General features: G+C 36.1%; 1 protein-coding gene across 1 annotated transcript in view; it reads left to right on the top strand.

Moving 5' to 3' along the window:
• The window catches only part of MALRD1 (MAM and LDL receptor class A domain containing 1), a gene marked incomplete at both ends in the record, with an annotated part of 238,466 nt that overhangs the window by 102,161 nt on the left and 121,890 nt on the right, over positions 1 to 14,415 (top strand). Inside the window, 2 exons of the mRNA XM_084210137.1 lie at positions 840 to 1,087; positions 3,611 to 3,908. Of these exons, the coding sequence (XP_084066263.1) occupies positions 840 to 1,087; positions 3,611 to 3,908 (546 nt within the window). The remainder of the gene's footprint in view (positions 1 to 839; positions 1,088 to 3,610; positions 3,909 to 14,415) is intronic.

Genomic DNA, 14,415 nt, shown 5'->3' on the forward strand with positions numbered 1-14,415 from the left:
TTTCAATGAAAAAAATTTTCCTAGTATCCAATCTTAGCCTTTGCTGGTGCAACTTGAGGTTCTTCTTCTCCTATCACTCATTACTAGAGAGAAGACACTGAGCCCCACGTCACTATAACATCCCTTCCAGTAGTTGTCAGGAGCAATATGGCCACACCTGACCCTCCTTTTCTCCAAACACCCCTAATTCCCTCAGCTGCTCCTCTTCAGACCTGTGCCCCAGGTCTGAAGAGGACCTTCTTTGGAGACAATCCACCACCAACATAATTTGTCTGTGTTTCTATAATGGCCAAGAAAACACAAGTGAATTGAGTACTTGTGCAAAAGTAAACTAACTTTGGGTGCGATTCAGCTCAAGATTATCTCACCCACATTTATGTTTTGTCTATCTCTGTCTATATAGAAGCTGTGTTTTTATGGTGCTCAATGGTTTCATCTGAATGTGTCTGTTCCCTAGATAGAGGCATTTTTTCCTGTTTTCACCTGATCTTAACATGTTCCTTCAGAAGGAGGCTGGTTTTCAGCAGCCTTGAATGCTCTATGGGGGGCCAGTTAAGACCCTAAGGAGCTAAATTGTTAAATAAATTTGGTTACATTTATACCAAGATTCCTGTTGACTGTAATAAAACACACTGGACCCACCTCATATACATGCAAGTAGGTTAGTCCTAATACTTTAGTCCAGAATATTCAAAATGCTCTTTTTAATGAGATACATGGATATAATTTTTTATAATGAAGCTTTTCTTCCCCCATAGATTGGAGTACTATGTTGTACTATGTACTTAATTAACTACTTGAAAATAAATCTATTTTCATGTGTGGCAAATATATTTCAGGTACATCTATTGGGCATTGCAATTTTGAGTTTGACCTTTGTGGATGGAAGCAAGATGAAAATGATGATTTCAACTGGCACCTCAGAACTAGCAGTACTGCAATACTGGGCACTGGACCAGCTACTGATCATACACTGCAAGAGCCATCTGGTCATTATATTTTTATAAAGAGTTCATTTTTTCAGCCACCAGGACAGAAAGCTAGGATTTCTAGTCCTGTCTTAAGCAGAAAGAATAAAAACTGCAAGGTATGTGAGGGTGTGGTAGTAACAGGAATGAAGAATTTGATTTCTAGATAGCACCAAGAGTGTACTCCTAAAATGATTAAAGATGATTACTGAAATTATTCTTAGGAAAAAAACCCCAAATATCCTTTTGTAGAGAAGTCAGGATCAGATCTTATTTCATTTTAACCATAAAAGAAAACTTGCTGCAGGAGAAGAGTTATTCTGGAAGTAAATGAGTACTCTGTGAGATTCAGATGAAGCTGCCAATAAATGCAGCGTCTGATTTACAATGTCTTATGCAACTCATCCAAAGTAACAAACAACTATTTAATGGTTGCTGATTTTATGGAGAAAGTCTGTGTAAGTGCAGTAGGAATTGCTTTTCAAAGAATATAACTGCAAAAGGAAGAATGTGTAACAGAAGGCTGTTACCAGCTCTTCTCTCGAAAATGGAGAAGGGTAAGCCTTGATCTTCCAAAATATTACAGCACATTCTGGTTACTTAAGCTTGAATATTTCTTTGCAAACCTGGAATAAAAAGTTTCCTTGTTTTGATACATATTTTATAGTCTTTGCTAAAAATATAATGTCCCAGAATCTTTAGCTATGCCTTATTTTGAAACTATAGGTTTACCTTTATACATCTCTAATAAGCAGGCCTCTCAAGAGGATAATTTTTATTAAGCCATTTTTAAAAAAGCTTTTGAAATTAACTGTTTGTGTGATCACAGAACTATGCTCATCAAATGAAGGTGTTCTTAGACTGAAATAGTCCTAAACAGTATATTGGCTAGGCAGGTGACCTCTCTGTGCAAAATGTCCAGTCATGAGCTTCTACTTTCATTTATCTCATACTATTCCTGAGGAATATTCCTGAGCACTTTATCTGTATCTTGGAAAGAGTTCCGCTTATGTCTGAGATTTCTAACCAGTTCATTTTACTGAAATACTTCTCTCTGAAAAGTCTACAAATTCTTTATAGATAAGAAAGTCAGGAAGTATTAAACATAAAGGACTTGATTTATGATTCAAAAGAAAATTTGAATAATTATGATATTCAGTAGTAAAATTTAACCTAGCCATTATAAAATTATCATCAAAATTGGAACCATATTAATTTTTGTATTGCCTAAAATACATATACTAAAAATATTCTGCTTACACAAACGTGGAAATCTCGACCTTTTGCTTCCAGCATCATATTTATGAGTATTTCTCCCTCTGCATTACCCGGTTTTATGCTCTAAAAATAACTTTTCCACTTTTTGACTTCTATGAAGGAGAAAATATACATAAAGAAATGCAGAACAACTGAAAATGACATTTTGACATCTCTATTGTTACATATCACACATTAAATGCAATTAAGTGCTTGAAATATAACTATGGGAACCTGTTGCTTTTATCACATAGAAAATCATGTACAAAAATTAACAGGTTTATGCACCTCATGCAGACCAAACTCTTGACATCCATAATATGGCCTGAAGCAGTCAGTCATATTTATGATATTTTACTTTTTGCAGGTTTTGAGCAGTTCTGAAACTTACACACAGACAAGTACCCAAAGGAAATGCAATTATTGGTATAGGAAATTGCATGAATGGAAAAAAATAGGTCAAGGTCTGAAACTTCATCTCATAAGATCAGAGAATCGCCTGAAGTATTTTACTCCTTCCTATGGGTTATTTGAGAAGAAAATGCTTCATCATATAACAACAGATTTAGTATGGGATCTTAAACCATTTCAAATCATTGGAAAATGAACATTTACATCAACTGGACAAGTTTTATGCATAGAAAACAAATAAAGAGCAGTAACTATAAAGGGACATAAATGAATAAAAATATTTTGTCTACATAAAAGACTTTCATAAACAAAGCTGCACCTTCAAAAATAATAGAAGTCCAAGACTGAATTGGAAAAAACTGAGAGTGCAATGATGGTTATTAATTTTCACAGTGATCTTTTTTATATATGTATTTGGTCTTTTGTATTAAAAAATTTCCTATTTTTTACTAAAAACAAATAACTGTATTCCAATCCAAGTACCTCTTATATATTTTACGTTTCTTTAGGGTTATTTTTGCATATGTCCATGTAAAAGTTTTGCTCCTGTTACTGATTGGATTATTTTCTAATTGCACATTCTATAGCCTACCTGAACACATTTTTAACTGGAAAATTGTTCAGTAAATGGAAGTTGCTTCCTATATTGTAAATGGCACTACTACATTCCTCCGTTTCCTTAAAAAATATTTTAGTTCTTTCACATTTAAATGCAAGAGTCATTCAAAGGGGTGCAAGATCTGCTGCTGAATATTTTAATGCTGGATTTGAAGTTTGACTTATGGAATAGTTAAAGAATTGCAAATAGTAAGTTGCTCTGTTGCCTTTTGATTAAATTATTTTTCAATCAGTAAAATTATTAACTACTCTGAATGCTATTAGTAATGCTCAGTTTAAGAATTAGAGTCAATACAATAGCAGAATTTGACTGAAGTCACCTATTGCATACTTTATGCTCTTGTTTTTGCTGACAGATAATTTTCTATTATCATATGTATGGAGCTCACATTGGATCATTGATTATCTACCAGAAAACTACATTGAAACATGAAAAAATTCTCCTTAATCTTACTGGAAACCAGGGAAATTTCTGGCAGCGCAAGGCACTGACCCTGTCTGGAGATGGAGATCAAGATTTTCAAGTCGTCTTTGAAGGGATAGCTGGAGAAGGTCCAAAAGATGGCATAGCACTTGATGACCTCACATTTTCCAGGGAGTGCTTACCATCCCAGGAGTTTTTACCAGCCAAACCCACAAAGCTACCTCCAACAGGTATGTTCCAGCTATGGACAGTCTATGTAAATTTGGAAAGAAGGAACATCAGCATTATTTTCATTTCTTTGTCTCTCCTTCAAAAGAGAAATAGTATACATATCTTGCTAAAAACATTCAGAAATTTTAACACTTTTAGGCAGCCCATGAAATTCTGATAAAATAATTTTATTAAATAGTTGTTTGGGTATTGAGTCAACTGCTGTGAATCTGCAAAGCTTCTTGTCCAGCCATGTACACTTAGCCAATATCCTGCTTAATTCAGCAGGATTTATTTATCCAGAGTTGTAAAATAGAGTTGTTGGAGAATAAAGAATTGAGTGGGACAGTTTGAAATAAGGCCAGCAGGCTTAAATGGCCTTTGGCTAATAGGAATTGCTTCTAATACTGGTTAGGCACCATATCCATCTTCTGCCTGTGTGGTATGGTGCCAACATCAGTGCAATTATTTGCACCATCCTCACTTACTGTACTAGGGAAATAAAACTCAGAAAACATTTCCCAGAAATTATACAGTTTGGATGGGGATGGATCCCAATAACCCCAAGGTAAGAACCCCTCTTGAATGCACTGCTGCTGTAGGTTAGCAGTATTTGCTTGGACACAAATGATGAAGGAGACACTCTTTTTGACAGAACAGGACTAATCTTTTTCCTCCTTCCACATTTATCACAGAGCTACTGAAATGTAACCCCCTGAAGTAGAATTTAGGAGATGCATTTTGTTCCTGGGTCTACTACAAATTCCCTGCATGGCTGCAGAAAGTAATTTTATCTCACGTCTCTGTCTTTCTGATCAATAAAACAAAGTTAATATTTCCCAGTGTCAAGGACTACCACAAGAATGGATCATTAATTTATGTGAGCAACTTTGCTTTGTTACTGCTGCTAATGAATAGCCTTCCCCTTTAGGATGTCATTAAGCACTGCTCAGGCATTGGGAAATAACACTGATGAGACTACACCAAACCCAAGAAATTGCACTGAACTTTGAGTGCAAGATAAACAGGAAAGATATGGGCAAAATTTTCCAGACATCTCTCAGATAAGGTGCCAGTTCTAGTACTATTGGCTTCCTACTTCTGCCAAGCCAGTCATGGAAATTTATTGCAAATGAGATTTGTATTTTGAAATTCAGCTTTATATGAATGTTACCCCAGGAGGAACACTAGCCAAGCTTTCTGATTCTTTATTTTTTGTTGTAGTCAGACTCTATCCTCTTAATGGGAGATGCAAGTCCCTGCAGCAATGTTAGAAGCTTTAAAAGCTTTGGCTTTGATGGTAAAGGATGTTCCAAAACACTTTTATGTTTTATAATAAAAAAGATACTAAAATCTCAGGAAAGAGCCTCCAGAGACTGATTTCTTGGTGTAGTTCATATAAGATGTACTTTGTGAACTTCAGAGGTTCACAACGCTTTAAGACAATGGTTTAAATTCATCCTTACAACAAACCATATTTTTTACATTGACAAATTTAACTTGTCCAGGATAAGAGTTTACATGACCCACTGAGGGGTTCAACTTACAGCTGCTACTTAGCAGTGGTATCTGTTTGCATCACTGCTTGTAAGTGGGTCTGCTTCTGCCCATAGAAATGCTCTGAACTGTGGCAAAATGCATGCTGGATGTTGTAAAAAGTGCTCTGTAATGCAACTTTTTAAAATAGAACTAGCTAAAATGGCCATGATATTCAGCTGCAAAAATCATTAGCCCTAGACTTATCTGGTTATATGTAGAAACAAAGGAAAGTTTAACCAAAAGTAAAACACTCTATCCATTGATTATTTTTTTGAAAGTTTCAGAGGATGAAGAAGATCATTCAGCAAAGATCTGTTTCCTTCTTGTCTTCAGCTAGGGAATATATTTGCTAAGAAAGTAAAAATATTTCTTCTTTCAGAGATAAACTCATAGTTTTTGAGATCTACTCTAATACCATTTCTTTTCAATTTTTTATTTGTTTTAGATAATATTTGTTATGCACATATCAAAGGAGATTCTTCTGAGTCTTATTGAGCCCTACCACTGTGTGAGACAAGTATACTAAGGAGTCTTTGCTTATTATTTCTGTGCATAGAGTCACATGGCAATGAATGCAGTGCAAAGATGAAATTGAACAGAATCACTAAATGTTCCCATCTGTGACACTGACTCACCGTTCAGAAGAATTTTTCCCTGATTCTATACAAACACCTTGAAATTCTGCACATTAGCAAAAGATATATTCTAAGGTGGCTGTTTCTTTCAGCCAAACATGCAGTAATGTTTAAAGGCAGAAAGTGAACACTGGACCACCAGAAAAAATAATTTTGAAAGCTGGCATTGTAATTTCCTGTAAACTACAGGATACTGTAGATTCTTCTCAATATGCTGCTTAGCAACAACAATGCTGAACTGCAAAGCCACTGAGAGCCACATAAATTGCTGGGCATGAGAAACAATAAACATCATTTTAGGCTGGCCCTTATCAAATTTTCATTGTATGAACATCAGTTTTTGCTCCTGTGTCACAATGGTACTGTGTGGAGGAAAATGCAAAGACAATTTTGTTTTAACAATGTTATTTGTGTGTGTTGTTTTGTCTGTGCAGTGTGGTAAGATTTTTGAGTTAGGTTCTGCCTTGTGTAAAAGGCTGCCTGTATCCACATCAGCTCAGGAAGAGACCCTGTCCACATTGAACCTTGTGAAAGTTGCAGTTTCTGTCTTTGATTTGTCTAGCAAGGTTTTGGTGGCAGGGAGTTAGAGGGGTGACTTCTGTGAGAAGGTGACAAAAGTTTCCTTTGTGTTGGACAGAACCAATTCCAGCTGGCTCCAGGATGGGCCCAGCAGGCCAGGGCTGAGCCCACCAGCAATGGTGGCAGCATCCCTGTGATAGCAGATTTAAGAAAGGGAAAAGCTGTTGCACAAAAGTATTTGCAGCCAGAGAGAGAAGTGAGAATACGTCATCTTAGCATGCATTCTGACATCATTATAGTGGAAGGATCTCATCTCGCCAGAGCTTCATACCTCCTCAATGGTTTTTGGTTTTTTTTTTTTTTTTTTGCAAGCAGCTCCTCTAGGCACCAACTGTCCCTGTCCTTGCAGCAATCATCTGACTCTTCTCTTTCCCCAGATCCCACCAATCCACTCTTTTATACCACGTGTTCTTATTGGCTACAGGTGTGGCCTGCTTCTAATCTTTAGTAATTGGTCCAGCTGCAACTCACTGGGGATAAGATTATCTTCTACATCACCTTCATTTACCCATACTGTATCCCCACTCCAAGAATATGCAAGAGAAGGAGCTTTACTGGTAGCGAGGTGAGGGAAGAAGGAGTAGGAGACTGTGGTAAATACCATGGTGAATTAGGCTGTCTCATTGTAGCCACAGAGGTTAATGGTGGAATAGCTATCCCTCAATAATATTGCATACTTACAGTTGTTTACAAAAGAGACAGCATGGATTTGACAATAATTCCCATGATCTCTAAACTTGGTTTTCCTATCCTCTTTCTATCTCTTCCCTCCTGCAGTGTTGTTACCGACTATAAAAATTGCAGATCACTCCATCAGAGTTTCTGCTCGCGTCTCCTTCCATTCACCTGGGAATACAACAGCTGCCAAGGGCTGCCTGATCAGATTAACAGGCTACAATAAAGAAAAGTTATTCCAGAGATGAGGGAACTGGTATATGCTGTCTTCACTTCTCAATAACTGAGACAGTTATTTTCAGCAAATTAAAAGCAATTCACCGAAGTGTGGAACATGTCTTTGAGAACTTTGAGAATGTAGGAATATTAACAGAGAATCACATCAAGGTCCATTTCACTTGGTATCCTCTCTACTGCTGTCAGTGAGATGGTGAACATATATGATACTTCCTCTTATTGTTCCTTATGTTTCCTTTTTAGGACACCTTATGAACCAAATGTGGTTTTGGATATGTAGCAAACCTTAATGCATTTGCCTTCTGTATAGAGCCTAGTTTCCCTAGAAGCACATTCAAAAGTATAGCCCTCTTTTTTTGCAGCAAGTTGAAGATTTCTGCCACTTGCAGAGAAAGCAACTCTGGTTTTACCCTCTTTTTACTGAAAATGGTGAACAGCCAAACACACCTACTCCATATTGCTCTCTATGAAATCATCCTTAAGCAACATTATAAACTGAAGGAGTTTCAACTTATTTCTTACATGGAAACTATTCCTTATGTTTTCCTTTTTCTGACTTTAAAAAAAATCTACTATACTCTTTTGGGATTGTAAAATCAGGTCTGTGTAGAGCACTTAGGAAATGAGTGACCAGTGGAATGATACTGTAACAAAATGGTTCTTTTTCTCTTTTCTTTCTTTCTTGATAAATCTTGATTGTTTTGTCCTTTTTGGACATTGGGGTTTTTTGTTCCTGGTACTGTTTCTGTACTGTGCTGTGTCACTCTTAAGGAGTGGTAGTGATAGGATTCCTGAACTTGTGAAAGATGGACTGTGTTATTCTGTGTAACTCAATAACATGACATTTCATTGCCAGTCACTCAAGGTTCAATTAATTTGCTAAATTGTGACTGTTTATCTCCATTACAGTTATATAAAATAACAGATGCCCCTGTGGGGGTTGGATGTTCCAAGGATTATAAGAATGCCCTGCAATGACAGGTGATGTCAGAAAGGTTTTTTAGTTCATAATTAGCACTGGGTAAAGTCCCATTAAGCATGATCATTTTCGCAAAAAACTTGTCCTACTTTTCCTCACTTATATCACTCTGAATACCTTCATATCACTGGAAAATTGTCTTAACTCGTAACTCGTGCACTTCCCTTTTCTTTTAAAAGTAAACAATAAAGAATACAGTCTTGCTGTTTCTCTGTTCTTTGTTTGGGATTTTTTTCTTTTAGTTGATGGGGTTTTTTTGTTCCATACAGATTTTTAAATCATTTTAGTACAGATTTCTCCTTCACAAAAATTTTAAAATTTATAGAATTTGGTCAGCAATATAATTAAAAAATGTATATGCAAAGCAATAGAATAACCAGGAAATCTGATTTGCCAAAAATATTTTCATTTGAAATATAGCTCAAAACTCTAGAGTATAGTCTAAAGGCCAAAATATATTGCTTATATCATTCTTTTGCAGTTATAATTAGATCTATAAAAGTTTACAGACACATAAATAGAAATAACATTGGCAGTTTTTTTAACTTATATATAATTAAAAGAATAATAAAATTTTTTGCTTCAGTGCATAATGTGATCTACTGAAAAGAGGAAAAAAATCTCTTTATGCAGAACTAATCAAATAACAAAGCATTTATAGCTTCATTTAAAACAGCCAGCATTGACAATTGACTGAGAGAACAGGATGTGAAATGAATAAAGTGGTATTTCTAAAGCATTTTAAAACCAGTTCTGGGAAGAGAAAGAAATAAAAAAACCTTAAACCAAACAAAAATAGACAATTAGCCCCAAAACAGCAATAAAAGCTTAACAAAACCCAATCAACCAAATAAACAAGGACCCCCAACAAAAAAACCCAAACAAAAACAAGCCTATATAGAGGACTCAAAATTTCTTTCAGAAGATTGCATCTGACTATGTAGTTGTCTTAATTACATACAGCAGATTGTGAAGTTTCTTTTATTCATTGGTACCTGAACATATCCTCAGATATATCTAGAATGAAGTTCCACGCAAGAGACAACTTTCATTTTCATTATGCAATACTACAAAAGGTTTATCATTATGGTATTTTAAAACCAAGAAATCTATGTTTAATTTTTCTCCCTCCTTTCTGGTACATTATACAGTTCCTTCCATATTTTTCAGAAAAAATGGTGGAAATACTGTGGAATATGTAGATTGGTTTAGGAGCTGGGTACAAAGCTACTGCATTTGAATATGAAGTAGTCATGACTGCAGGTTACTTGAATTCAATTTCTACATAAATTGTCCACCTGTCATTATAAAAATTATCCTTTTTATTGACTGTGAAGCAGAAAAATACATAGCCCAGATTTTGGTGGTGTATTTTTCTAATTCTATTGAGCTTTCTCAAATTAAATTCCAAATCTGTCTAACGTTACACAAATTGTACTTTATCACTGTACTTTATCAATTTAACTGGAAATATCTTGCATCACCTTTTTAATTCCACAGTTTCTTCTGATTCTTTTTGCTTATCTGTAGCTTGGATTCTGATCTATCTCCTTTTATTTCGAGCTCTAACCTTTCCAGGTTGTATAATGGTTTGAAAACAATGTGCCCATTTGCTAAACTAAAAAAGAAAATCACATATATTTTACCGGTCTAATTTAGAGAATAATAGCAAAAATTTAGAATGGGCTGTAATTTTAGGGGAATCAATTTTTTTTTCCCACTATTCTCTGGAGATTTGGGATATATTTCAGTCCATAACTAACCACAACATTTGAATATACAATAAAATGCATATAATTTGAAGACATTTCCCATACTTTATTATAATTTTATCAAAGAAACAAAACTTTTCCCCTAGTTATTCTCAGACATAATAGTGAAATTTAATCCCACAAATTCTTTGGATCAGTAGTCAGATGTGAGGAGAGCCTGAACTGGGCCCATAACTGATTACAACTCTAGAAACTGGCAGACAGAATGTGATTAATGTCATCTCAGAACATGATTAATGTCATCTAAGGTCCTTGGAGGTAGGGCATTGTCAGCCCTTGTTTTTCTGTTTCACAAAACTGTTTAACATCTTCAAAACTTTCTTTAGCTTTTGGGTCTCCATGGAGTTGTTTCTGATAAAGGTGTCCCAGAGTAGGCATCCAAATAAGCATAAGGTCAGGAGGAAAGAATTTCAGTGCTGGCAGTTTGATGAGAGTCTCTGAGCAGCAGGTGAGGGCAGGTATTTATATCTACATTCATACTATGAGTTGGTAATTCCTTTTGGCAATGAGTAGCTGGGATTTGGGAATAGCTTTTGTAACCAAACTGCTCCAAAAATTGTAAGAGGAATTTCTGGTACTATATTTATAAAGGAGAACCCTCTTAAAGAGCCCTTTTCTTTCATTTTCTCTCTACTGGGAGAACTAAGTAAAATCTGAGCTTTCTCAGGACCACCAGTGCTAGTCATTATTGGCTCTCATTATGAGATGTGTCTATGTGTTACATATTCCTGATTCAGAGCTGGCCTTCCTTTGGGTGAACTGGGAGCATGAAAGCTCTAATTCTGCTCTCTGCATTCCAAGAACTAGGTAAAAAGTTCTTTCTTGTCTGTAATGACTTTTCTTTTCTCACACACCTAAAAGTAGAGAAATGACGTCGCACTACAGAGGAGTCTCAGAATTATAGGATTTTACTACTATTAAGTCTAGCAGCAGCAAACATTATCTGAAAAAAAATTTATATTTCACAAAATCTAGTCCTATTTTTTCTTCAGTGCAATACACCTTTGCTGGGCACTTGAATTTGCCAGACAGCCTGGAACAAAATTTTTATATGGGCTTAAGACTGAAGACAAGTGTGGTTCTTTATCCTCCTCCTCTAACTGTAGGAAACAAGATCTAACTCAAATGTTTTTTAAGTACATGCTTATCAATAGTCACTTTGGACTGCATTTTACATTACTAGTTAGGAATTTACATTTTCAATATGATGTACTGTAGACAAAGAAAAACATGATTTTGAACAAAATATTTGTAAACTTTATTTGCAAGTTCAGTTTTTACTTTGTGATTTATATCATGAAAGATTTCAGGCAACTCACTGCACAGCTTCATTTTCATTCTCTGATTTATTTTGATCTCAAATTTTTCAACAGAATATGACTTCCAAGTAAAAATGCTATTTTAGCTTTCACAAGGTACCTAACTATCCCAAGATGTACCTGGATGCTGTTTAGTGTTAAGATAAACAATGTTAATACACAAATAAGAGGTATAAAGACTGTTAACTGTAAAAATTTATTACACATTCTCGACTATGGAAGGACCACAATCATTTTTTGCTCAAAATCAGATCAGCCCCTTGGTCCATCATCCATGTTGAAGATGAGAGGCAATGAATGTGTTAAACACCTCTGCCTTGTCTCTGTCCCTGTTTGTGAGGACACCATCCTTGTCCTGTAGCGGGTCATGTGCTGTTAATATATTTTTTAAAACTCTTTTTATTGCCCCCCGACAGCTCTGCTCAGCTGAGCTTTTGCCACACTTTTTTTTCCCCTACAGTTGAAAGCAGCATTTTTTCCCATGTCACCTGCCTTTGCTGCTCCTGGCCATACACCTTCTTTTTGCCCTTTTCCCAAGGGAAGGTTCCTGTCCAACCAAGATGGCTTTCTGCTTCACCTCCTTGAGTTCTGACATTTGGGAATTGCCTGCTTCTGTGCCTTTATTAGGAGACAATGCTTAAAAAGTGACCAGCACTGATGGAACCCAGCACTTGCAAAAATAGTTTCCCAGGCAACTTTCATAACTAATTCCCTGAGCAGACTGAGATCCAGAGCTGAGGCTTTGGCAGTTCTCTTGTCAACAATATCCACTTTGCTCATGAGAACCACTCTGATGACAAGCAGTAGATCAAGGAATTTTTCAAAGCTTCAAAAAAAGGTTGTTTAAGAAATTACTCAGCTTCAATTGGAATTAGAGATGAAGGTTTGGGCTAGGTAAATGTGAGGGGTTTCTGTGGTGTTGTTTTCTGGGTTTCAGGACTGTTGGTACTTTTCATTTTATTTCTTTTATCTTCCTTTCCAAGCAGAGGAAGGCTGAATGGCAGAGCTCACATGGTAAGCTCTGTGGAAATCCTGTGAAGTGGCATCAAGCAATTTCATCAGGTTGTTTTTCTAACCATGAACTATTCTGTCCTTTCCACATTCAGTCACATGCTTAACACACGTGCTACTACTTGCTTACCTCAAAGTGTGCTGGTAAACGTGCACAAGTGCTAAATCGTGGTGCAGTTAATAAAGTTATTAGTGCTTTCAGGAATAAATGGCTGTAATGGATTGGATTAACATTAAATGAGAAGAATTAAAAAATAATTTTGTCTTAATTGTTCATCCTGGATGGAAATAAAGATAAGAAACAGAATTCCTTAATGGCACCAGGAGACAGTGTAACAATATTTTGGCATAACAGTGCCAAGTGCCATTCTTGTTTCTTTCAGTACCTCGTCTCAAAGCACTTTTGCTGACTCTATAGGTAAAATTTTAGTCTTTTTCTTTCAGTGTCTGAGAACAAACATGTAACTCAGAGGAAGGGAAAAACTGAACATAATTGAAGCTACATTTCTACAAGATACTGTGTGATTAAGGAGTTTGTTGATATCTTTCTCCTCCATCCAGCATAATGCATTTTTCATTTTCCTGTTGACCTCTTCAGTGGAGGCTTAAATGTGTGCAGAAGGCTGTTCAAGACATCACTGAAATCTTTTCATCATCACGTACTCTTCAGATGAAGGTGGTAAATACAGTCATCCTGAAATTTATCCAGATGAGGATTCATAGGGGTCATGACATTCAATTTAATCAGTTTTGGGCAGTTTTCATTTCTCCTACAACTGACCCTTACTCATTTATGTCTGAAAAGTTTTAATGTAGCTGTGTTTAAATGTTTTAATTTTCTATAGAAATTCTGAGCAAACTGTTTCTTTCAGCTCTTTCTCACTTTAATCCCATCTGTACACAAGTGAGAATTCTCCAGAGCAATTTCCTTTGTAGTTTACATTTGTTGAATATTACTACTGATTTAAGGGAAGAGGTTGACATTCATAAATAGTAGAGATCCCCAGCTGATAATAGATGTATATTTTGTTATCTTTCTCTTTGAATATTGAACAGTTATATGTCAAATTAAGGATGTGACTGGACCACCTCAAGGCGTCTAACATGTTGAAAAAAATTCCATTTTCTAGAAAACATCTGAGGTCTTCTGGAAGTATAACAGAAAGACTTTTCACTGCTTAATCTATGTGGTTTTACATGCCGTTATTTGCCAGAGAAAGCTTTCTCAACATAGATTTGTTCATACTTTCAGTTCTGGAACTAGTGTTTCTCAGGTTATGGGACTCCATGCCCACTATCCTCTCTCACCAAGGTTAAATCTGGCCTGGACAGTGTCCTCTGGTCTCGGAGTCAGGGCTGTGACTCTAAATTAGAGCTGGTTGGTCAGGCTTTGAGTAGGATTTGAGGGAAGTGCTTTCTGCCTGTCACATTTACTGAGCAGCTCTGGCAAGTTGTACAAAGGTGATTTATCACTGCACTGCAGCTTCACCTCCCACTATAAGCTTTGGTCAACAGCTTGGGGTATGGTGCAGAATATGAAACTATCACATATTCCAGTGCAGCCAGTGAAGATCTCCTCCATTTCAGATTCAGTTATAAGATCATAAAATGCTTTTAGTTCACTGTTTAACCAACTTTTCATTGATCTCCTTGTAGAAATTCCCTTCTAACATACCTCAGCTATCCAGAGTTTGTGCAACCCATTTCTCACGCTCAAACTGTTCTTATATATGGGTGTCTGCTTTACTTCAAGCCATACTTTAGATTCAATCTCCAGACTT

Source organism: Fringilla coelebs (genome assembly GCF_963513975.1).
Source record: "Fringilla coelebs genome assembly, chromosome: 1".
Classification (NCBI taxonomy): domain Eukaryota; kingdom Metazoa; phylum Chordata; class Aves; order Passeriformes; family Fringillidae; genus Fringilla; species Fringilla coelebs.